Consider the following 26,167-nt stretch of genomic DNA (forward strand, 5'->3'; position numbering starts at 1 on the left):
TGAACAAGCCTATCACACATTCTCTAGAGTTTTTAAAATCAGCATATTCTTTTTAAATCACTCCAGCTTACTTTTACTGAACATGTGGATCTTCATTATTCATCCTTTTATTTCATTTGGTCTCAGAGGGATCATCATCTGTCCCACTTCCTCTGCCCTGGACTCACTGACTGACAGCTATGGGGGGAAAACTAAGGAAGCTTTCCTTTTTCATTGTGTTGGGATTGTGTGTGTGTGTGTGTGTGTGTGTGATGAGCCCAGCAGCAGCTGCAGTCCACTATTCTGCCTATAGGCCTACTTAGTTTCCCACTGCTGACTTTTTTTTCTCTATAAAATGTCAGAAAACAGTAAAAAAAATTACCCTCACAATATCGATATTGATATATATATATTTATATTTTATAGATACATAATAAAGTCCAAGGTGACGTCTTCAAATGTCAGGTTTTTTCCAACTAACAGTCCAAAATCAAAGACAAAGAAAAGCATCAAACACTCACATTTGTGAAGCTGAAAAGAGCAAATGTTTGCTTCAAAAATAAATTAATAATCAATATAGCTGCCAATTCATTTTCTGTCGGGTTAATTATTGTGGCTCTATAATCTGTCCTAAATGGTACAAAAAAGTACCCATCACTATTTCCCAGAGCCCAAGGTGACGTCTACAGATTGGTTTTTTTGTTCTACCAACTATTTCAAATCCATATGTGTTCATTTTAGACTGAAAAAAGCAACAAATCCTCAACTTCTACGAGCTGGAATGAGTGACTAACTGACATACTGTATTTGGCTGTTAAATGACTTAAATGGTTAACTGAATATCACGTTGTGAAACAATGATCTATCTATCTATGAGTCTAAACTAGAGATGACTTATCCAGAAACCAAAAATTGATAAATAAAATAAATTGGACATTCCTCAACCATGTTTTCCCCTTCAATTACAAGATTATTTGGTAGCTCTATAGACTTTTTGATAAGTGTTGACCATGACTACACTTATGATTTAGGAGTAAATGTTGGCGCTTGATGCACTCACAGTGAACTGAGCTCCCTGATGAGATGTGGCTCTCTTAAGTTACTTGAAAACAGTCCCCGGAGAGAACACTAAGCTGCTCTCATTATACTGAGGTTAAGTGTCTTAGACAATGGTGGAATAGAGCAGCAAGGTCGGTGCTGTGATTGTATTTTTTTGCTTGAAAGCAGTACTGGGGAGTCAGTGGTGAGGTATTAGCTTCTGACATGACATTACATCATGAGGCTGCCTTTCCTTGATAAATATCATTCCACTTAAATCTTACGGGAGGAGCCGTTTTGTAAAAAAACAGTTATGGTAGTGAAATGAATGGAGGTGGAGCTCTTTGTCCTGTTCAGCCGCAGGGTAGTGAGACTAAATTAACAAGAAAATACAATCAAGACTAAATTAGGAAATAATCAAAAAAGAAAGAAATTAGCTGAGAAATGTAGAACTGGGAAGGTAATGGAAAAATTGTTATTTCTTTAGAATACGCATGGAGCCCATAATCAAACCTTCTAAAAATCAGCTTTTTATAACATAATTAACCTATTGATGAAGAACATTTCCATTTACACTTAAAACATACTCAATGTGCTCATCTTGTCCAAATGGATTTCTGGCTGAGCTAGTGACAGTTAAATAGATACTGCCACCTTCTGGTTGCTTTAGGTAAAACACCGAACTGACCAATGGAAAGATCAAACAGTAACTGCTTGAAAAAATATCAGTCTACATGTCATCTGCTGTTACCACTGTGTAACGTAACTAGGTATTTAAAAAAACATCTAATAATAGATTCTAGTAGATTCAATTTTATTAATAATTCTCAATAATGAAAAAGAAACATTTGTTTTTAAACATGGCGTACTCATATTTTTTCTTGTAAACAAAGTCATTCCTTTTTTGTAAAAGTGTAAAAATATCTTAAACACACAATAAAAAGTCTTCATATGAAATTAAGATAAATTAATTAATAATTTTTTTTAATGGACACTTTTTGCCCTCATTGTCATGCGATGAGCATAATTTGAAATGACTTAAGTGAGACATAAACAAACTAAAGGTGCAATCCATCCACTAATTTAACCATAAATCCAGCAATAATATAGTGTGTTTGAAATGAGATAATGAGTAGGATGAGGAAAATTTAAGCAACATTTTTGCAAAACATTTCTTTAGCAAAGACAGCACGAGTGTATGAACATATGGCAGAGGAGGGAAAATTCTTTGTGGTCACACGGCGGCCATTTTTACGTTATGATGATGAAAAACCAGATTTTTCTAAATGAAGGCAGGTGTAAGGAGCTTAAATATAGATTTTGGGGAAGGTGCTATGGTATGTTATCAGTTCACAAACTCATGCTATAATAACAAATTTAAATACAGCTTTAGTGATGACAGATTCACTATAAAAGTGTTCCAATTTCTCTGATTCAGACCAAAATAGTGCTGACGAGCTGCTGTGACAGCCACATTCTTTACATCAAAAACAAAAGAAAGGAAACGAAGAACAATGGGACTAAAACACGAGCATGTGGGCAACAGCTTTCCCATGTTAAACGCTGACCAAGCACCGAAGTGCCATAATCCCTTACCAGTCACATATATCGTTATAAAAACAAACCGAGATGACATGAGAATAAAAAATAAGAAATAAAACACTCACTCAACACATCATACACACACTAACTTCATGCAAAACTAGTCCTTTGGAAAGCTACTATTTTCAGACACACTTGAGGAGGACAGAGACGTGATTTAGAGACTAACAGATAATGGATAGTGGGAGGGAGGAGGAGGCGGTGGCGGTGGGTGTAAAGGGAGGTTAATATCAGGACTACTGGGTACAAGGAGCTGATGACAGAAGCCAAAACCTCCACCACAGCAGCCCTGCCCAGGCTCAGCCCTGGGCCTCTCCTCCACCCTCTGCACCAAAAATACCAACATACGATCACAAAGTGGGACTAATACTTGAGTGCGTCAACTTCACACACACCCACACCCTTCAGTCTCCCTCTCGTCTCCATGTCTAGAGTCAGAGGATGCTCCGGCTCTCAGCTCAGCAAATGTCATTAAAGTGCTCTATCTTCTACTGTGTTAAGCGCTTCATTGAGGTTAGCCACGGAAAACAAACAAAAACACATAAATGTACATTTGCATAGTATCACACTGCAAATTTCTCAGGCCTCCACCCAAAAATATTACCAAAACACCAAAAAAGTCTCCTTAAGAAAAGACAAGATCATAAGACAACAATGGTTACTTGTGGATGCATGTCCAACAAGTGTCATAGCTTGATTGCGAGGTGTGAGTATGTGTGTGTGATTGTGTCGTGAGAAATTTGCACAGCTGTCAAGACAGGAGAAGCTCAAATGGTGGAGACAGCTGTCTTATATGTGTGTGTGTTCATAAGAATGTGTGACAAGGAGAGAGAGAGAGAGAGAGAGAGAGAGAGAGAGAGAGAGAGGCAGAGAGAGGGGAAAAGAGTCCATCCATCTGTGTGTGGTGTGAAGCTGCCTCTGTCTTCAGCTCAGTACTTCGGTACTTTGGTATAATCCTCCACGACAACACTCTTGCACAGACACATGGAGAGGATCATCCCAAGGAGCTGAAGGAAATGGAGATTTAGTTATCAGTGTGGAACATTGACCTGTAACCACTAAAACATAGTAATGTCAAATCCAAAGATTTAAAAAGCAAATACAATAGTAGTCCGTATTCAATCCAAATCTTTTCAGAAAATTGCCAAAATAAAATGTGAATTAATGCGCATTTCCTGTTAAGTAAATGTTAAGAGTTGGTTCATCAAGATAAGCAACTTTCCACCGTTTGTTCTAAATGACCAAAATTGGAAGATACACTTATGATTTTGTTGAGATATAGTTTGACATTTAGGGAAATGTACTTATTTGCTTTGACTTTGAGATGTGATATACCAACATAAGGTCTTCTTAACTAACTCTTGGCAGAAAGCAGACAAGCGTAAAATGGTAAACTATTTATTTAACTCATATTAGCTTTGGCTAAACTAAAAAGGCATTTTTTTTTGTGTTGATTATGTCCCCCTTATCTTTTATGAGTTATATCAGGGAGGGGCCAAATAATGGCCAGTGTGGGAAGGAGGAATAATAATAGTGACTAAACTCTTTAAATGTACAACACACACAGCATGTGAGTATGGTAAGAAGATCTCTAAATCTAGAAAAAATCTGAAGAAGAACTCATTTTTTAAGGTTAGTCTGAGGGACAGATGGTTACCTCAATGACTGCCACACCGACACAGATTGCCAGAATAACTCCACAGTTGTCCAGGAGCCATTTCTCAACGCTGGTTGCACAGCCCTAGAGGAGAGAACGAGAGAGAGAGAGAGAGAGAGAGAGAGAGAGATTAAGAAAGACATGGAAAGAGAGGGGTTGCAGACTGACGTGTGGAGCAGAGATAAATAGCTACGTGATCCCAGTCGGACATGAACAGAGCCTTTTCTAAACACAACTGTTGTCTTTGGACTGAGTCAGTGAGGGGAAGAATAACACGGCTTAGCAGAGCAGAGGAAAACGCAATAGAGAGAGAGAGAGAGAGAGAGAGAGAGAGAGAGAGTAAAGTTTCTGAAACATGCAGACCAAACAAAAGAACAGTGGAGCTTTTCTGGCGTTGGAACAAATCACAAAGCAAACATGGTTTTCTGTGCTGTATACTGTACTGTATACTGTGCTGTATACTGTACTGTATACTGTGCTGTATGCTGTACTGTATACTGTGCTGATTAAGTACGACCACAGTGCCACACTGAGCTGACAGCCGGAGTTACACAACACCAGTCAAAGGGACTTCCACACTTTGTGAAGGTGTAAGTTCTGTCAGAACAATGAAGACGTGCTGTAGCATTGTTCACCCAGCTGAAATAATACTGACCAGGGTGTAGACGTAGGTCTGTTAACATTCACAAATGTTACCGTTTAAAACAGCCAAATTAAGTTATATTGAACATGTCATGTACAGTGAAAGAATCATGGCTGATCCGGCATAAATGGCTTAAAACCGGCATTGATGGAGAAAGTCCCGTCATAGTTGGTTCAGCATAATGAAAAGCAGACAGCAGCCAGAGTTGCAACTGCTCTGCACAGCAGTTTCACACGGCGGCTGAGTGGGTGTGTGACCACAAAAATTATGAACCAAAAAGGGAAGGTTGAAAGAACTTTTTATAACCAATCGCAGAGTTATGTAACAAAAACGGATTGATATACTGTTAGAGCAATGTTTGCTATGCCGGCCTTGATACTCGATACTAAACCTAGATGGGAACATGGGATAACCAGCTGTTGGCTTCATCAGTAAATTCACAACTTCAAAATGATTTTTGTTTTAACCTTAGTGCAGAAACAGCATTGCAGATTTAAGGTTTATGTACCGTTTCATAGATGGGTAGTTTTGTGGACAGGTGCTCACACAGGCCTACGACCTTGATGTCCGTGCCATGCAGGGTGTCATTGCGACAGGAACAGGAGTAGAGGTTCTGAGAGCTGTTCTTGATCAAAATGTTCTCAGACCAGTTGCCTGGACCCGTCCAGCCACAGCACTTCATCTGGAGACATGACAGAAAGGGAGGATGTGAGTGAAATGATTAGGAGAGAAAGCAAAGGATGGGCTGAAAATGTACAAAAAAAGGACACACAAGAGGAGAGACAAATTAATGGAAAAATAAATAAGAGGCAAATCTAGCAAATGTGTTGGCTCAGTGAATGATAATTTCTATTGTGGTATTGAGACCAATCTGTTCTTGGCTGCAGTTTTCAGAAAGATCAGGGAAAAAGAGACTTGGCAGGAAAAAGAAAGAGAGAGAGAGAGGACAAAGAAGGGAGTGAAGAAAACGCAATAAGCATATTCAGAGCATCTTCAGAGATTTGAACAATCTGACTTCAGGTGCTGATTAGTAATTAATCATTTTATCCAAAGTACAAAAAAATAAAACATAGTGTCTCACTTAACCTTAACGTGTCTTATAATGCAAATAGTTTGGCCCTGTATACTATGACAACAAACCGTAATTCCGAGCAACCAAGTAAGTGTAACCAACATGAAGTGTACAGATTTGGGATACTTCTGACAGCTACGATATCCCCAACTGGTTAAAAGAAATGTTAACAAAACTTGTGCCACTGGCCGCTACATCAAAATAAAATCCAATATTAACGCTAATACTAATAATCAATTCAGTTACTTTAATAGGCTCTAACACAGGTTGTACACTGGTTTTCATTTGCCAACAAACCCCAAATATGTGACAAAAGCAGCTGATTTAGGCTTTTAAAGTGATGTGACTACAAGGCTAGCAGTGCGGTTAACCATATGCACATAGTCCGGTGTAATGGAAAGTATATATTACATTGAAAATAACTTTGACTAGAGTTCAATTCATACTGGAAACACCCATTTTAATTTTATATATGCACTTGTGTTACTGTAAGAGTCATTTAGAGTAGCATCTGTGAGAGCAAACTGCTGCTGTTCATGTACACTTACCAAAATTATAAACCCAACACTTTTGTTTTTGCCCCCATTTTTCATGAGCTAAACTGTCTTTTTCTATGTACACAAAAGGTTTATTTCTCTCAAATATTGTTCACAAATCTGTCTAAATCTGTGTTAGTGAGCACTTCTCCTTTGCGAAGAAAATCCATCCACCTCACAGGTGTGGCATATTAAGATGCTCATTAGACTGCATGATTATTGCACAGGTGTGTCTTAGGCTGGCCACGATAAAAGGCCAGTCTAAAATGTGCAATGTTAATATATTGCGGGGGTCCAAAAACCAGTCAGTATTTGGTGTGACCACCATTTGCCTCACGAACTGCGACACATCTCCTGGATCAGTTTGTTGATCGTGGCCTGTGGAATGTTGGTCCAATCCTCTTCAGTGGCCGTGTGAAGCTGCTTAATATTGGCAGGAAATTCTTTGGTTATGTTGCAGCAGCTGCCCGAGTGGCTGGTTTCAGACGATCTTGGATGTGAGGTTGCACGTACTGCCAAATTCTTTGAAATGCCTTTGGAAACGGCTTATGGTAGAGAAATGAACATTCAATTCACGGGCAACAGCTCTGGTAGACATTCCTGCAGTAAGCATGCCAATTGCACGCTCCCTTAAAACTTGCTACATCTGTGGCATTGTGTTGTGTGATAAAACTTCACATTTTAGACTGGCCTTTTATCGTGGCCAGCATAAGGCACACATGTGCAATAATCATGCCGTCTCATCTTCATATGCCAAACCTGTGAGGTGGATGGATTTTCTCGGCAAAGCAGAACTGCTCACTAACACTGATTTAGACAGATTTGTGAACAATATTTGAGAGAAATAAACCTTTTGTGTACATAGAAAAAGTCTTAGATCTTTGAGTTCAGCTCATGAAAAATGGGGGCAAAAAAAAAAGTGTTTTGTTTATAACTTTGTTCAGTGTTTACTATGTAGCATATTTTGGTATGACAATACTGGCATGGTGTCGTGGGCTGTTTTCAAACTAATGGGGTACTAAAGCTACAATTAATGTGAACTGACATTATACTACAACAGATTTATTTGATGATTTAGTTTAATCATTTCACATTAGATTTTTGGGTGTGTTTTGTTCAAACCGGGTTAAAGAGTTAACTCACCGTCCTCTGAACATAGTCCCAGGTGTGCTCTGTGGTCCTGTTCTGGCCAGTGTAGTTGATTAGCATACCTTGTATGATGTTGGACATCTCGTATTTCAACTGGAGATGAAATGAGAATACATTATCAAGAAGGTTTGTGCAAAGAAAACAAACACACCCACGCTAAATCGTTTTCTGAAATGTACTGGCAACATCTGAACATTATGTTTCTTAAGGCAACACCTCAGGTGGTATTTCCCTGTCAAGTCTCATGCTGGGCTGAAACATTGCACAAATCCAGCTTAGTAGGAGCACAACTTTGTGTTTATGTGTGTAAGACCACAGAGTGGTGGTAGCAATGTATCTTCAGAGCCCTAGTGGACATGAGTGAGAACCTCTCCCTATTCTGGGAAATGGCACCACCCTGCCCTGTGGTAAGCCTTAAACACAGGGAGCACGTCCAAAGGCTGCAGACACACACATGCTCTCAGAGATACAAACAAACACATATGTGCGCACACATACATGGTGGAGGGCAAACCGCTGAAAGGCCTCTGCCTATCCTGAGTCCTACAGGTGTGAGGTTTATCAAAAGAAAGGGTTTTTATGTCCAGGGAGGGAATGACCAAATTCAGAGTATGAAATCGATCCGAGATGTTGGTGTGTTTAAACATGACACTCCCTTTAAAAGCACAGTGTAAACACACTGGCTGTATTCATTGGGCTGGTGCTGATTTGATTCTGCATGATGGTCACCCTCTTCTATGGTGTAACTTAAAACTGTGTTGAGCAACCTGTTGTAGATGCATTGCAGATGTAAAAATCACAAAGAACATGTAATATTAGAATGTATCTTGTTATAGTAAATATATTTTTGACATCCAGACCTACAGTTGTTGTTTTCTGCTTAAGCTTACATGAAATATTTAAAAACCTTAATTTTTGACGATATCGGGTTTGTTGTGACTTGGCTGACTTGTTTTCTACTTTGCACTTTCTTGGGTTCCCCCCTTAGGCTTATTTAACTATCTATTAAGGGCTCAATTCAACTCAGAGCCATGACTGAAACTTTTTCAACCACCTCTGGTGAGTTGGTGATGTCGCCTGTAGGGGGTACTGTTTCATCAAAGACTTTGGTAGAAAGTGGATTCTGTCCCTGGGGTAATAATTATTATTTTAGATGAGGCAGTGTTTAACAGACTAATTTAATATTCCTGCATATGACAGCAGCTTTAGCAACACTTATGTACTAGTTCAACTTCTGCCTCTAACACAAAACATTAAAAACACCCAGCAGGGGAACCAAGAAAGACAACAATGGAAACATTCAGTGTGAGACCCTGCTTACTACTTCCTTTACATTTGTCAAACATCTACAACAATCCACCTGCTCTATCTCACTTTCTACCAGTATTAGTCACAAACCATTTCACTTCTCATTTGTTGAGGTATAAAACTGTGTTTCGTCACAGGATGCAGGAGGCTTCCCATCAGGTTTACCTAAGATCAAAATGATGCCAGTCACAGTTGTGAAGGCACAAACCACAAATAGCGTGTAGACCCCAGTTGTACCAGTGGCGGACGGAAGGGTAGTGTGAAGAAGAGGCATGAGAATTAGGGGTTAAAGGGCAAGAGAAGAAGAATTCAGGAAAAAGAGTAATATGGGAGAAAAGACAAAAATACTGTTAAGACAGGAGGACAAATTATACAGAAGTGAAATTGAGAAAATGAAAGACGAAAATAAAGGACATAGGAACCAGTGTCTCACCCGATCTCTCTGAAAGTAGATGAGAACTCCAGCAGTGACCTGGGCGATGAGGATGAGCAGGAGGCAGGTGAAGTACTGTGGAAAATGTCAGTATAACAACATTTATATTAAAAACTTTGAACACGCTGACAAGAATGCAGGAAATAAATATTCTCATTGTACAAATTATGGAAAATCAAATGAAGAAAGAAAATATTTTAAGCGGCTATAATAAAATGTATGAAATGACAGTTTCATAAAATTGTGACAAAGTCAAGCGGTTACATGTAGTGAGTAACCTAAAGACACTTCTCACCAGAATTTGTGGCTCTCCTTGGCTTTAAAAAAGCTTTATAACAAGTTTAAGCTAAGCCTTTAGCTGTCCGGCTTTGCTACACTCTTACCACTCTCATAGGGTTGTTTTAGGCTGTAGAAGGCAGCTGCTTTCAGAGAAAAAGCTCTGAAAACCTCCTGCTCAGCACAAAACAGCAGACAGACACAGTAATTTACTAACTGGTGAAGATAGTGGAGCACTTAGCAGCAAAAGAGACATATTTTCCTCAGGAGTTGGTGTAGACCAAAACCAGATCTAAAAAGGACAGTGACACATTAATCAAGGGGACTTAAACTCCAAATTAATGATAATGTTGCTCCATGTCTGCTGGATGTGTAAGTAAGCAATGGTTTGCTATAATGGCGTATCAATTTAAAATATGTCAATGATGTGTTTATAAATTGTTTGCAACCAGCTCATGAGTCTAACCGCCCCATTACTGCAAGTTTAAAAAATGTGACATTATATAATTAAAAATGCTATATAGAAAAAGACATTTCTATTTTTCATTTTAAATTGTAGTTAATCTGTGTTTAGAGTCTCTAATCTTAAAAAGCCTTGTGCGAGAATATTGTAAGTCATGTAACATCTTTCGACAGCCTCATGTATGTCCTCCTTGAGTGTAAAGGTGGTGTGTGTGTGTGTGTGTGTAGTGTGTGTGTGTGTGTGTGTGTGTGTGCCAGCTGGTCAGTGTCCCTGGGAGAAGTAGGTCACAGCAGTTCTTCAGTTAACCCCTAGCAGGTTAAACACTAGAGGTCATGCACCCATCCCCACTCTTGTTGTACCCCCTACATCTCACTGGCTTTACCCCTGTTTTAGCCCCCCCGGCTCTCTATGTAAATCCACACATGCTGTGAGGCCCCACCTCGCACATAAACACAAATGCAAAAGGGCTTTAGTGTCAGCAGGAATCTTTCATGTGTTCTTAGCCAAGCTTGAGATCTCAAACAAGTGCATTTAAGTGAATGTTTCTTTTAAAAAACTGTACAGTGTACACGACATATACGCGCGCGTGCGCACACACACAAACACGCAAATATTTAGTTAGTGGGCCTTGTAGATACAAAGAGCTTATCTGGTTAATTAGAGGGCTAAACACTGCTGCAATTTATTTTTTCAAGTATTATTGTGACTTAACATTAGAGAGATGACAGGAAATGAGGGGTAGAGAGAGAGAGCAAGAGTGAGAGAGAAAGAGAGCAAGAGAGAGAGAGATGAGGAACAAAATAAAACCAAGGTCCCCGGCCAGACTCTAACGGGGGACAATGGAGTTCACGGTCGGCATGTTAAACTCCTAGAGCACCCGGGCGCCCCTGGACTCAGAATTCTTTAATTGAGGATTAAAACCTATTGATTTCTCTGTCATACAGCCGAACATTAAGTTTCCTGTGTGGTGGCTGATGACTGCGGTTAGATGTTAGATCTTACACAAGTTTCACATTTAAAGTGCCTGATCTTGCCGTGTTGGGGGTGATAATCCTAAATTGGCCTCTTATAAAATGCGATCAAGCTGTAGCATGTTAGAATAGGAGCTTTAAGTGAATGTCATTCCTCACCAGACCCAGCAGACAACGAATTTCGTAGATCCCTCCTATGCAGCCAAAGAAGCCCATGGCCATTGACAAGGAACCCACTCCGATGAGGATGTAGGCTGCCACTTTCACCGTGTCTGATGATTCCTCTGGAGAAAACAGATGTAAACAGACAGTTACACACAAGAAGAGTTAAACTTACAAAGAAATATTGAAACCTAGAAGGGTGCTGCAAACTAAACACCTGTTACAATAGATTTATAGCAACAGTTTTTATTTTATTTATGTTTTTTTTTAGTTAAACTCAGCACCTTTTTTTAAACAAAAAACGCCAGTTGGCACAAAAAATGTACTGACAGATGATTTTTCATGACAACAGCAGCAGGGCCTTGATCTCTACTCTTGCTCTTCTTTAACCACAGTGTGTGCGCCTGCAAACAAATGCAGCTCAGAGGAAGGCCTCATTCACATGCAAAACCATTTTGACACAGATGGTTACAGCAAGCCACAAATTATTCACAGAGCAAACCTTCTACTTCTCTGTAGTCAGAGCATTCTGGTGCTTTTCTCCCACAAAATATGTATTTGTGTGTGCCAGATTAATTGGTTTCCCTCTTTTGTATGTAGAGCAGGAAAGCTACAGGATAAGGGGGTAGGAACTGCAATGGAAGATTGGAAGGATGGAGAGGAGATAAACTGGAGCCATTATGTGGCTGTGTGCTATCTGGGCTGGATGGGCAGTGTCAGAGCTCGGTCTGCAGATGAAGCCAGAATCTGAGCTCTGTGAAATGACTCCAACTCCGAAAGATTTCTGGGCCAAGCAAACCAGCCAGAGCTATCAGATAACTCACTCCCATTTATTTGGTGAAGAAAAAGACAATAAATATAATGCAATGTTGCTTCTTGGCTTCCCTTATCACATTAGCTGCTGATGCTTCATGCCGCAATCATCATATACAGTATACGCTGTGACAGATGCACAATGGATATTAATTATGCCACGGACTGTAAAAACAACATGTATTTCCAAGTACAACTCTACTGGGTAAAACATAATGACTGTACATACACTGAGCCAACATTTGGCCACACTGAAATCCAGTTCAGACTATTAAGTTTTATCATGATTTAGCACCACATTATTTTGCAGACATCCTTTGTCTTTATACTCCATCATGTACACTCAGTATATTCCAAAGATAAATAAGCAATTTGTAAGGCACCAGTGCATTTCCTACCATGTAACAATTCTTTGAAACTATACCCGACTACAGACGTGAACACAAGGGATTTTTAAATCAAGACTGAGAACTTTTTATTTTTCATACAACTGAATGTATAGAGTTTATTTATTATTTATTATTTGTTTCTTATAACATTTAAATTTTATAAGCAAGTCTATACATATTTTCTAAATAATTAGGTACATTTGACATTTAAAGTTAATAGTATAGAGACAGCTGGAATTAAAACAGGGGCATCATATATATATATATATATATATATATATATATGACAGCACATTCTACATGAATTAAAGTAACTATATTCTAGTTTCAGCTTTGCAAATTAGATGATTTGCTGCTTTTCTGTTTCATATTATTGTCAACTGAATATATTTGGGTTTTGGACTGGTAAGACAAAAATAAAGACCCTGAAAATTATAATTCTGTTATTATAAATTGTCAGTTGGATATTTTGTACATAGATGGTGTAGTGCTCAGACACACTTAAATACTTTAAACAAATATTAAAATTGACAATGCACACAAAAAATACACACGCTGGCAGAAAGACATCATTACATGCATGTACTGTAAATTGCTGATACTACATGGGTTACCACAGCAACACATGTCGTGGTAGTTTGAGAATAATTGAAAGCTAAAAGTACATAGGTCAACATATGCCGAGTGTTTATGTGGCTAGGGTACTACTAGGGTAGCATTTAAAGGGAGGCAGACAAACATACTGTATGTTCTATATCTAGCATTCTGTTGAAGCATGTTATTTCTCTCTCACACACATACACACACACACACACACACACACACACACACACACACACACACACACACACACACACACACACACACACACACACACACACACACACACACACACACACACACTACACAAGCAGCAGATGTCTACAGGTTCTTTAAAAACAGGAATTACCTGAAATAGTTTAAGCAGAAGCCAGCGTGACCATCTAAAGCAGGGTCAACAAGTCAAGTCGAGCAAAAAAAACAAAACAACCTTCTGCCTACTTTGACATCTATAGTCAAATAACGGAACAAACTGTATGGAATACCTTAGACTTCAGTGATGTTAATAAATATATTAACCTCATGTTATACATGTTTATACAAGACTTATGAGTAATGCAAAGTTTGCCAACATGACTCTTGCTTTTTTGTCTTTCACAAACCGAGGTTGTGGGCAGTGTGAAATCTGGCCGTAGGCCGTGATTGTCCCCCGGGCCGGACTGTGGACATGCCTGGAATAGAGGAAGCAGTAACGCGAGATTCAGCGCTGAACTCGGACTGCATGAGGCATTGTCGTAATTTTTTTTTTTCTAGATACTATGATTCCCTTTGCAGTTATTAGTCTCAATGTAGAGCAGAACTATTTTGCTTCACTTGTGGCACATTAGATCAACATAATAGAGATTTAGTAAGTGGACCATAACAATATTTTTCAATGTAGATTATAAGCCAGTTCTCTATAATTATCAAAGGTTGGAACTACAATTGAGAAAGATGTCTGTGGGCTGTTTCCCCGCAGCACCGTGATTAAATGAACACTCGTTCTAGTAAAAACATACACCCTGGAGTTAGAAGAAACGTCATGCAACACTACTGTAACCTTAAAACGATTCTTCACTTTGACCACTTCTATAGATTTAATCGCAGCAGTTTTCTGACATTCATGGCATGTTATGGCAATATATCTTTGGATTACCTTTAACTCTAACATCATGAAGAACCAGTATCTAACAATGATGGGCCAACTTTTAAATCTTAGTTGCTATTTCTTAGTCTTTTAAAACAGACCCTCTGCCAGGTGTCTCACTGTTGCAGAGCTAGCATCTGTGTTCTGAGGTAATTTCCCATACAGTGCACTTTATTCTGAAGTCAACATGGGTTAGCCTGGTTACTGTGCTGTGAGGTTGTGTACTATGGCATGTTTCCATGTAGGTTGCCGCTACATATTCTAAAATATTTCCTTGGGTAGTTTCAATGGAACTTTCCATGTGAAAAGCCACATATTATGGTGCCGTTCAAGAAAGCTGCTGAGGGAGGAGGGGGGACTTTTTGGTGTTGCAGGTCCTTCTGTGAACATGACCAGAGCCACACATCCAGCTTGTATAGAGCTGAAGAAAAGTCATGGTTGACATTATGTACAGATTTAAAATGCAAACACACCATAAGTAGATAAACTTTGTGCTGAATTTCTTGCGTTTAAGTGGCACAGAGAAAAATAATTTCCTAACCAAGCTCTCTTTTCTTTGTTAAAGACTTTGGAAAGTTTCTAAATTAATCTGCAGAATATTTCCAAACTGCCTTGGCGCACTATCTGGCTCACAGACCTCCTTTCCATGGCTGACTTTTGTTTAAACAAAAGGCAAGCTGGGTTTTGGCAAGTGCCAGCAAGATAAACTCAAGGCATCATGTCACTGAGGGAAACTGTTAACGGCAATGTTTTCATATAGAGGGGTTAACACTGAGGTAAGGATGCCCTTTTAACTGAGAAATAGGGGTCCTGAAACCAAAACATTCTCAAAGTTCCCCTCCCTGAAGTCATTGGGACAGCTGCAGAAGCCTCTATTAATATAACTCATAAAGAATGGAAATTGAAAACACAGATATCCTGTTTATAGTCAGGCAATAGTACAACTTCTGAGGGGAACACACAGAGTCAATAAACAGAGTTGCCTGCAGCTATGTTTTTTTTCTCTCTACAGAGTGGTGAGATTTGTTGGGTAAGAAATCCAGGGACCCAGTTAGGAGTTGAAGTTGACCCATCCAGGGTACATGGAACAAAAATACATGAAGGAGAGAATGTCATCAAGCCCCATATAGGAAGGGATTTCCTCGGGTTATCAGTGAAGCAGGATCACTGCTATCTCAAGAGGAACAGCTGGATTATCATAACAATAGGGCTGGGGAAGCAGGGATGATGGATACTGTACTGCCGTTATATTCTGGATGCCTGACTGAAGCTAAGCTAATTTAGCTCAATAACAACCTTGGACTGATTTCTTCCTAAGTAGTGATCTCAAGAGCTGAAATAGGAGCCAGAGGAAGATAAGACTCAGTCTGACATGTTTAGGACACAAGGTCAGTTCTGGTTGTCTTCGTCATAACTTCAGCCTTTTCACAACTCATTAGTCAAAGCAGCACAGACCTCCAGTCTAAATATAGCTTTCTCCAGCTCTATACAGGCCCCAGAGATTGGCCTTTCTCATCATAAAACCTCTCATAGTTATGGACTGCAAACAGAAGCTGGGGCTGCAATTAAAAAAAAAGGTCACCAGTGGTTAATCTGCCAAAACATAGTACCCTAAAACTACAGGTAACTTCAGATTATTTGTTTTGTCTGACCAAAACAAAAAGATAAAAACAAAAAGATATTTATTTTACAATGACATAAAACCGAGAAAAGCAGCAAGATACGACTTAAACAGTTAATGGATAATCAAAAAAAGTTATATTCAATCTTGTTGAAATATTGTCAGTATAGGAGCAGTAAATCTTATATTCTTTTAGACTGGCACAGCGCACATGCTATGACCACATTTGAGGTTGATCTGAATGGGTCAACATTCATCATCAGACGAACTGTAGATTTGCGACCCATGTCATATGCCCATCTCCTGTAGAAAAGAACTTTCACAGTTTTATTAAAAGAAACACTGTATTTGACTTCCAGTACTTATGAAGTCGCCAGATAATAGAAAGAATTCTTCTGCAAAGACTGGTGTTGGGAGAAAACCTCACCGCTGCTCTCAGCAATGCTACATCTGGGATGAATACACTGAAAGCATTTATACCAAGATTTATGGCAACTAAGAGTTTCCATCAGTGGTTCCTTACTGTTTTCAACTGGAACTGGGTTTCATTGTGCTTTCTCCAGTGTCTTCACAGTTGATAACCTAAGTTAAACATATCTTTGTCTATGCTAAAGCTGATGACTTTGTCTCTTAGAAGAATGCCATTCCAAGGCTTGGTTTATTTTTCACTATGAAGTATCAACAAATAGATATGTGACAACATCTGTGAAAGTGGGAGATTCATTCTGTGCACTTCTGCCATCTGGGGAACTGAGAGAACCGTCAAGTTCAAAGTACAACGCTGTGGAAACTGGGGAAAATAACGCTGCTACTTACTGACATAAGATGAAACAACTTGATTGTGAGCGTGTCACCTCCCCTGACTAACCTACTCCCCTGGATCTCCACAGATGTGTCTATCAGTGGAAGTGCAGAGGAAAGTTTTTGAATGGATGAGGAAGTCATGAGGTTTCATCTGCAAGTCATACTTTTGGTTTTCTGCGAAAAAATCCCTTGGTGGTTCCTTGGAAATAAGTCCTGCATTATGGGCCAAAATCCATATAAGCTCTGCGGAGTAGGCCAGGGGTTTTAGGATTTGACAAGCACACTCTTCTATCTCTATTTTTAATTCTACTGCATTCAGACCAGCTGAACTGACATGGGTCAAAAGTGCTGAGTGTTTGCTGAAGTGTTATCACAAAAGGATTTGGCAGTAGGACTGTGGGTGTGTGTTACAACACTTACGTAGAACAGCAATGAAGCTCTGGTTATCAAAGAGGACCCACAGGCCAAAGCCCATGATAACTGCTCCAAAGATCTGTGGAGGGGAAACAGAAAGGAATCAGCCACCAAATCTCATGTGAGAGTTTAACACAGAATCTGTGCTGGTGTGTCAGTCTGCCACACCTGGAATGAATCAGATCCTAACTCTATTCCCTGTCTCCTTGTCTCTTTCTCTCATAGCAACGTAGAGAGAAAGAGGATGTGGGTAGGATCAAGAGACACACTGCTGGTTTCTCCTCACAAATAACAGCCAGCCAGCCAGAAATCTACAAGTCACACTCAACCATATCCTGTTCAGAACAGCAAACTCAACAGTGTTGAGTGAGGATAAAAGTGTCAAGACAATGACAAGAATCACCTCAAGACTGGAACATATTGTCACTTGCATGCCTCAGAAAATGATCAGTTTTACCTTATGTATCTTTGTAATGAGGAAATTAAGTTCTGTGTTAAGACGGCCCTTGTTTAGAAGTTGTGGGGCACTTTACGGGGGCACAGTCCTTAGATGAGAGGCTCTGGTGATTCACCAGCTTCTCCCCAAGCCCACAACAGTCATTAGAGCCCTGGTTAAGAGCTGTTCATTTACTGTTGAGCTCCCGGCAGCCTTCATTAGCCCACCACTTCCTGGCTTCCCCTAGCCTCCACTAGTCTAATCTGTCCACTTGGACAATCACTGACAAAAAAAAACACACACGCTTCCTATTAGACACCAGTTGAGTGTTCACATCAAAAGGTCTGTGTCAGGTTTACAGCCACAGTCTCATTGGAAAGGTCTGGACATCCTCCCAGAGTCAGTTTTAAGAGTCTGGGGTTTTATCAACCCATGAACTTTATGTTGTGGCCGGTGTGAGAGAGGAGGAACCAAACAGTAACCATCTGCTGTTGTTAAGATCAGTCTGTGGAGAGGTACTCTGTAAAGTCACTCACTCTAGGCAGAGTTACAGCGACATTTCCCTATGTATCTTTAGTAATCTCTGGTGCAATAAGAACGCTTTCTACAATAAAAGATAATGCTGAAAGGCATCAGACAGCTCACAATGCGTCACGAGCAATTCCGCTGAGGAGCAAAAGTACCTATCTTAGGTAAACAAAGTGGACACAGTTGAAGTCATGTGAAATTATTCTATGCAGTTGCGTTGTGATGAAGAAATGTGATTACTTACAAAGAAGAGGAGGTTGAAGAGGAATAGAAAGTACTTGGTGACTGTAATGCATCCTTTCCCCATGGCTGTACTTCTGGAAGACAGAAATAAACAGAATGTATTGGTTAAATTAAACATCAGAGGGTAATATTGCAGTCTAGTGTGGGTTTGTGAGATAAAAAGAGAAGACAGACACAAGATGGGAGAAAGCTAAACAAAGACAGCTCTCCTTGAGATAGCATTGCATGCCACAAAACAAGGACACCGGAAAATCTGCACAGTTGGGTTCCTGATTAAAAAGCTTTAATCTTCAAAAGCAACAAGATCCAGCTTAATTCATTTTTTTAACAGCCGCATTACTCTGGTCTTAAACAGCCCGACTGGCTCTAGTTTTACAAGACGACAATTCGCCTGTTGTCTGAAAATATTTGGTTTTAAGACAGTATAGTATGTTTCTTAAACGAATTTGAAAACAAATATAGTTTAATTCTTGACAAACAAGAGAAATCTCTTTGGTGAGACAAATTGGAGAGAAAATCAGAAAATCTAAGTGGTGAAGTCATGATGACTGTGTGGAGACCGTGGCAGCATGTGGTTAGACATGCGACTGTCATCACAAGCAGAAGGGAACCAGACCAATCTACAACTGTGTTTACTAGCAGTAACAAGTTTGGTCAGAAACACAGAGCATTAAAGTCAACTCTAATTTGAGCCAAATGTACAACAAGACAAGCCTATAAAACCATATTCAGCCATATTCAATGGTTCTGTTGTCACACAACGCATAACCGACAACACAATAATGTTGGGAATCAGAGCCTCAAAACAGGTTCAGAAGTGTAGCTGTACAATCGGTTTACATCTCACACATCTGTGTTTTTTACCATGTGCACTGATGTAGGCTATACATATGACTGCATTCAGGGGCTTTTCTGTGAGTAACATTTTCCTTTGAGGAAACACCTGTAAGCCAGGCCAGCAGCACACAGACAGCACAGTTAGGACACGTTATGAAACTCTCTGGCAACATGGTTCAGCCATAACCAGACCTTTTCCTTCATTGGGAACACTCAAAATATAACCAGCTATTGTGGTTATTTGAGGAGTCTGAAAATATCCTATAGAGACAACTCCCCATGAATCAGATGACGAGCAGTTCTCTTCTCCCTGTCTCTGTGGCATCAAAACTGTTGGGTCTTCCCAGTGCCTGGGCCTAGTGTGTATTTACTTCTATTTTAAACAGTTCATACTACTTTTGGAAGCACAAACCCATGACACGATGTGTATTATGTATTATTTCTAAATATAAAGAATACTGTTTTGTTTTTGATTGATCTCATTTTTTTGTAATGGTGGACTTCTTGTTTAAAGATCTGACTAAAGACAAGCACAGGCACTGAAAATGATGGCAGAGCAAGTAGCTTGGTAGGCAAAAAGTATGTCATGATGTTAAATGTCACTTTATGCCTAACATGTTGTATTACCAGTTAAATTACCTTTGAGTTACCTTGGAGCATATTTACTTTACTGACATGTTACTTTGCTCTGAGTCACATCTGACTGCTAGATTTTTATTAAATTGAATTTTTATTTGATAAGGACGCAATTTAACATAGTTCCAATACATAGCATGAAACTGATGTGCTGTACACAGAGTTTATAACTGTTGCAGTCTTTTCTTTCCATATATTTGGTTAGATGTGGGTCTGTTCAAGTGAAAGGGAAGCAATATCACAGCTGCCATATCTTTTTAAAGTGTGCATCATGACAACAAGAAATGACTGTCAGCCTAGGTTAAAAATAAAATAGTATTCAAACACATTTTCACTGTAATGTTTACTTCCTTATTTTTTCCAAAACTACTGTGCTAATTTTACCTCTGCCTGATGATTACAGTGAATTTACACGGTATAATTGTAAAACATTGTTGCAATTTTCTTCACAAAATTCTTGGCAAATCTTATCTTTCCATTTATAGAATAAAACACTGAAAGTTAGGATTCACAAAGTAATATAGTTTGGGCTGCTGGGAACCATCACAAGAGCAACCAAATGCAAACATAGGCATATAAATACTGTATATGTTTTCGTCCAACATTACTGGCTGGAAGTACAATCTGTAGCGTAGACGGCTGAAGTTAATATTGTTATTACTAAGTAACCACTGACACTAGGCTATTACATGTACTTGATAACATAAATACCAACACAATTCATGTTTACAAAATGGAACACAGTACAAAGCTCAAAGCAGATACTGCAAAGTAGATCATCTCTAAAGAAGATTTCTGGTCTTTATGGTGATGGTGAGCAGCAGAGCGGATTAAAAACGGCTTAGTTATGACAACCATTGTTTGCTGACTGAGCCCCGTCCATCTGAAAACTATTTTTTAAACAATGTCTCAATGCTACTTAGGCTATTATGTTTTTCAAGCAGCAACTCAACCAAACAATCCCTCAGAACCAGCGCAATTCATTCTGAAGCAGCCAACAGCCAAACAACATTTTGAGGTGAGCAGCAAAGCCAAACCTAACCATAATTTAAATCTCTTGCAGAATTTCTTCGATACAGACTCACACATTGAGAAGAGACTGTAAACTGTGGGGCCATTTTATAGGTTTATTTTATGTTGAACCTACTTACAGTAGACAATCTTAATCACACCGCATCCCCAAAATGTGAATGACATATATGTTCCGAGTTGAAAATAAGAACTCAAAAGTAAAATGGAAATTTAAAGCAGAGCAAAACGGCAATTCCAAGAAATAGCAACCTTGTGTAACAGCTAGTATTCATAACGCTGCTGAACTCTAAAGATAACGCAGTATGTCTGAAATGGGGCAGCAGAGAAAGACGAGAGTAAACTCAAGCTTATGGTGGAAAAACAAAATCACTTTCAAAGAAAGCCGCAAATGAGTCACCTGAACTTTCTCTGAAAAACTCTGTTAGCTCATACGGCCATTCAACCCCCCGCCTCCCCTCCCCATCGTAGCCCCCATTTCCTCCAAGTGGTTTGGCATTAGGTGTCAGTTGTGTCCATCAAAAGGTGTTTTGGTTGCAGCAAATTAAAATTAGTGTCTATTACACAAAAAGAACAGAGATTGTTATGATGGCAGCGTTAGTGGCAGATGGCATCAACTGTGTCAGTAATGGACCCAGCATGGATCAACTAGAGCCCTGTCTTACACAAAAAGCAAGGCGCTTTGCCAACCGCCATCTACCACCTCCTCCTATTATATTCATATTTGACCCATTTCCACATCATGCTGGCACAAACCTGCCTGGTACTAAAGCCTTCAATACTTGACCAGAATCCTGCTTTAACGTCTGCAACAATGTTGTTTGTCCCTCTGTAGAGACCGGACGTTGCTCATTTTCTGAGTAACATTTTGTAGTGACGTTACGTTCTGTGCCAAGGGTTCAAAGTTTCCGTGAAGCGCGTATCGAGGATTGTATTGTTTTAGACAGATGACGTCATTGATGACATCCGAAGCTTCGCCGCCCGTCCGTACCACGTGACGGGTTTATGAAGTTGTCTGAATCCACACGGTTTTATTACACATCCATTATCTACACATGCACAAAATGACCCCTCCTGCAATTATATTAGGATGACCCTATTAATAGTCACACGTTTGATAGCTGTACTCCTCTCAAGGAAATGCGTTTATTATGCAGTTATACTAATTATATTATGCCACGGAAAAATATACTATATTGATATGAATGGATTACGTGGAAATAGATTTTTTTTTCCGTTATTTCTTAGTCTTTACTGATGCAAAATTCAGTCAAAAACTGTCTCTGATACAGTGTATCCCAGATGACATAGATCATCTGTAATATATCTGCCTGTGTTACACTCTTTGACCAACAGGGGGTATTGTGAGCAGGTGAAGCCTCAAGAAATTAACCTTTTTGCGAACAATTTTGCTTGAAAGCTTCAATGCTTCATAAGCCTTTATCTCGCCATCAACAAGCATTTTGGTGACTAATTTGAAAAATTTGCATTTCTGTTTGAGTGAAAGGAAATAGCTTCAGCACATACATTTCTGGAAACTGTTATTGGAAGGGCAATATGGAGAATATCAGCTACAACCATATAATATTAACCAAATACAGCGGTGACAATATTGCGACAATATTGTAGGAGTGACAATTGGTGCTTTAAAAAAATATTTTCACAATTAGATTTTAGACAAGTAATCATCAGTAATGTGGATATAATGATTAAGTGGTTAAAGGCAAATATTAGAACCGTTACCTCAGTCTGTGTCAGTTACTGTGTCAGTCTAGTTCAGAAAATTACATAAATTTAATGTAATGCAGCCCTATAAACTAGGAAAAGATAGCACTTACCATATTACAATATTAAGACATCCCAAACTATCAAGTGTTGTATCACAATATTGACAATTGATAAATTGCCCAGCCCTAGTTATTGGTTGTTGAGTTGTTACAACCTTTTTTAGTAAACTGTGTACACGTTCTCAACGCTCGCGTTCACGTGTCGAGCCCCTACTGAGACTTCGACCAAAGTTTCATGTTGTGTCGAGCCTTCTTAGTGTTTTAAAAATAGTGATTTTGATGTGATCCCAGTAGTGCCCCTAGCACTCCCATCCAAAATGACATTTGACCGAAAAACAATAATACGGTAAATCTTAAAAGTGGCGCTTCCATCCTTATTATGTTTTTAAATTGAAGTTTGACTCGGGTACATTCACAAAAAGACCCTAGGTTGCATTTTGGCGAAAGTTATGCTAACAAATTCGGTGGGATTTCCCGTTTAGTAGTAATGGGACTTCAGAGCCAGGTAACTTCCCACCATCTACTGAATAAATAGATCACAAATGCTTTACATTTATATCTAGTAAAACTTATCTTTAAATCATTAAGTCTATATCTGAAATCATAACACCTATTACAAATTATCTCAAATTGCTTTTTACTGTAGTCTGACCAAACCAAGCACCTAAGTATTTGATTTATGATATAAAACAGGAAGAAAAGGATGTGGCCTTGGTGATAGGATGAAAACATCAGCTATCAATAACTTTGTAACAAAACAAAAAAATGTATGTCACAACCAGCTTTAAAAGCTCTTAAAGCCCATGTTGTAGCTGTTTGCTGTAATGGGACCAGTACCATGCTTCATTCTCTAATAGCCTAAGGCTTCTATGTACTGCATTAATTAAACAACTCACCTCTGCTCTACTGTGGCTTTTCAAGATATATCATGCGGGTATGTGAGACTTTAAAATCCAGTTGTATAAGGTAGTTTGTAAATGTGAGTCAAAGCCAGCAAATACATGGCTAGTTAAATAGTGATGGTGGCGAAAAATAATCCGACTATAGTAACGGACATTAAGAGTTGAGAATTTGCTTGCTCCACTATAGTTGGTGTGCTGGCTTGGATATGCATTTCTGCTTGTTAAACCACAATATTGCTAAAAAGCTCACACTTCATGCAATAGCACTTTGGCAAAAGGATGTTGCCTCACATATGGTTGCTAGGCATCTACTCATTCCTTCATTTCAGTTTGGCCAAAATACAGCTCACAACTTTTTTCCTTTCAAGCATTCTCTCTCACACACACACACACACACACACACACGTGTCCTTTAGATTCCTCACTGACAACAACTGATATAGTAGTAATGTCACATGAGATTGTTGTACCAGGGCTTTTGCTAAATAATGCAACATGCACAAAACCTCATTCCCAACTAGGTGGTTTGATTCTTATTTTAATGCTGTTTTAGCATGTAATAATTTGACAATACATTTTATCAAAGCTGATGGCTCCATCCCTTAGGGAAAAAGTCTTTGAAGGCTGAAATACACCTACAAGTTGAGAAACTGGACCCTGTTATGAAGAGTTATCCTGACACACTGTAGAGTCCCTAAGTGGGCTAACACTTTCATTAAGTAAAATACTGACTTTTTACTATTTCGCCATTTAAGGTAACGAGCGTAACTTTAAGATCATTCATTTTTGGGACCACTTGACACCTGCTTTAACGTCTGGGGTTTAGCGTTACCTCAATCTTTCAATGTTTTTAATTCACACGTCAAAATTCTATATTTAAACCATTTCTTATATTGTTTAAAGACCAGCAGCATAGAAGTAACTCAGTTTCACAGTATTAATGTCACACAACATATTTTAGGCGGTACACCGACCAACAGTTGAGACGTGACCATTTGCAGTCAGGATGCTACCGCAGCCAGCATTTCTAAATCTAAATAATAACGTTAGTGCTTGTTTCTAACTAGCTAACTTAACTAACCCTGGGAGATTACTTAACGCCAACATTGACCAAATGTAAAGCCTTCACAATTCTTTCCAGGGACTTCAACCGTTTACCGAAGGTTGTTAAAACCGACCAGTTCGTACTTTAACAAAGGAAGAACGTTAGCTTAAAGTCAGTCAGTCCGTAAACAGACTTCTCTTCAGCCGACAGCGGTTCTGCTGTGCTAACGTTACCTGCCTAACATTTTGTCATTAACTGGGACACTTTTCATGAGCTAGACAAAGTATTCTAAAGGTAGCTAACGTTAACTAACTGGCAACAACGATTTTGGCGTAACGTTAACTTTTGTTACTCTTGTATTATTACTAGCTACATAACTTGAATGCAACGTTAAGGTTGAAGTATGATTAAGGCTAAAACTTACTTTGATTTCTTCTCCAAAAGGTGGTAACAGTTGGCTGAGGGTCGACCGTCTTCTGCCGTGCGACTAAAGTTTAACGTTATCTGGTGAGAAACAAGACTTGTGAATGTCCGCATGTGTGTGTGCGTGTGTGTGTGTGTGTGCGTGTCTGGGAAAGTATTCACACCCCTTCCGTGCGGCAGACGTAATTACTTTATTAACCCTCTCCTACCCTGCCAAGCCAAAAAAATCTACACAGACAGGCCATAAGGGTGCATTTTCTTATAACTGAGTACTTAATTTGTAAACAAGCTTTTAGAAAATAATAATTGTCTCAGTGGTGGATAGTGACCAAGTTTGCTATTACTGTTATACTTTCCCTCCACTACATATTAGAGGAATAATGTACTTTTTACTGCATGGTGGATGATGACTATAAAAAAATATCCTCAATAAATTAGGATGTCCTAACCTAATTAATCCATAGATTAATATGAAACTTTGATACCTAGAGGGAAACAAGCTATCATGCAGATAAAGGAAATAGTAGAAATTAGCCCCACCATAAACAGCTTTTAAACATTCTAATGATATAACGTTTCACATTCATGCAAAAATAATTATTATCCAATAATATGCCGGTAATATGGGCTACACCATTCTTAATTAATTATGCATAATAGATACATTTTAATTTTGTTACTTTAAAAACATTTTGATGCCAATACTTTGCACTTTTGTTTTAATTTGTTGATCACATAAGGACAGTTTGGGGTAGTTGAGATTGTCCAAAGTGTAATTTTGAGAGAGAGAGAGAAAAAAAAAGTTTTTAGACCAAAACATAATTATTCTTTGCTGATATTAAGAAAAACACAACATTAACATATTTACATCCACTGCATTATGTAACCACCGTTAAAGCAGAAGATGTTGATTACAAACTGTTGCTGGGCAACACCAAAAAAAAAATGTTGTAGATTGCCTTTTTATAATAATCCATTGTCAGCCTTTTAAATCTACTGTTTACCATGCCTTAAGTCCCACGCACTCATTTTAAAACCGGAGGTTGTGTAGCATTTTGTGATTTTTATTCTGTGAAACGGTGCAATACAAAAAAACATTACTTTAAGAAATAAACCAGCATTCAATATATTAAGCAGAAATTATGGAGATAATGCACAAGGGAGCTTTTTGCCTATAAACAACCCTAACCGCACATTTCCTGTGCCACACAGTCCCTCTTTTCACCGTTTGCCAAATGTAAAGGA

The 26,167-nt window shown here is 38.9% G+C and overlaps 1 protein-coding gene and 3 long non-coding RNA genes across 4 annotated transcripts; 2 read left to right on the plus strand and 2 right to left on the minus strand.

The window, feature by feature from the left end:
- The first annotated feature begins 200 nt into the window (after window positions 1–200).
- On the plus strand, window positions 201–3,452 carry LOC117948708. Its single transcript, XR_004657536.1, has 2 exons — window positions 201–248; window positions 3,324–3,452. It is a non-coding gene; the product is annotated as an uncharacterized LOC117948708 (long non-coding RNA).
- Window positions 2,301–25,151, minus strand: cd82b (CD82 molecule b). Its single transcript, XM_034878462.1, has 9 exons — window positions 24,924–25,151; window positions 18,265–18,337; window positions 17,063–17,135; window positions 11,287–11,411; window positions 9,418–9,492; window positions 7,671–7,769; window positions 5,428–5,601; window positions 4,277–4,360; window positions 2,301–3,626 (listed from the first exon to the last, which is right to left on the minus strand). Exons 1-9 carry the CDS (start codon window positions 25,034–25,036, stop codon window positions 3,549–3,551), a joined length of 894 nt encoding a protein of 297 aa, XP_034734353.1. The 5' UTR covers window positions 25,037–25,151; the 3' UTR covers window positions 2,301–3,548.
- LOC117948709 lies at window positions 5,070–21,833 on the plus strand. Its single transcript, XR_004657537.1, has 3 exons — window positions 5,070–5,080; window positions 9,238–9,243; window positions 21,671–21,833. It is a non-coding gene; the product is annotated as an uncharacterized LOC117948709 (long non-coding RNA).
- Window positions 6,428–7,511, minus strand: LOC117948711. Its single transcript, XR_004657538.1, has 3 exons — window positions 7,479–7,511; window positions 7,323–7,324; window positions 6,428–6,534 (listed from the first exon to the last, which is right to left on the minus strand). It is a non-coding gene; the product is annotated as an uncharacterized LOC117948711 (long non-coding RNA).
- Window positions 25,152–26,167: the final 1,016 nt, after the last annotated feature.

Source organism: Etheostoma cragini, chromosome 8, assembly GCF_013103735.1.
Source record: "Etheostoma cragini isolate CJK2018 chromosome 8, CSU_Ecrag_1.0, whole genome shotgun sequence".
NCBI classification, from domain to species: domain Eukaryota; kingdom Metazoa; phylum Chordata; class Actinopteri; order Perciformes; family Percidae; genus Etheostoma; species Etheostoma cragini.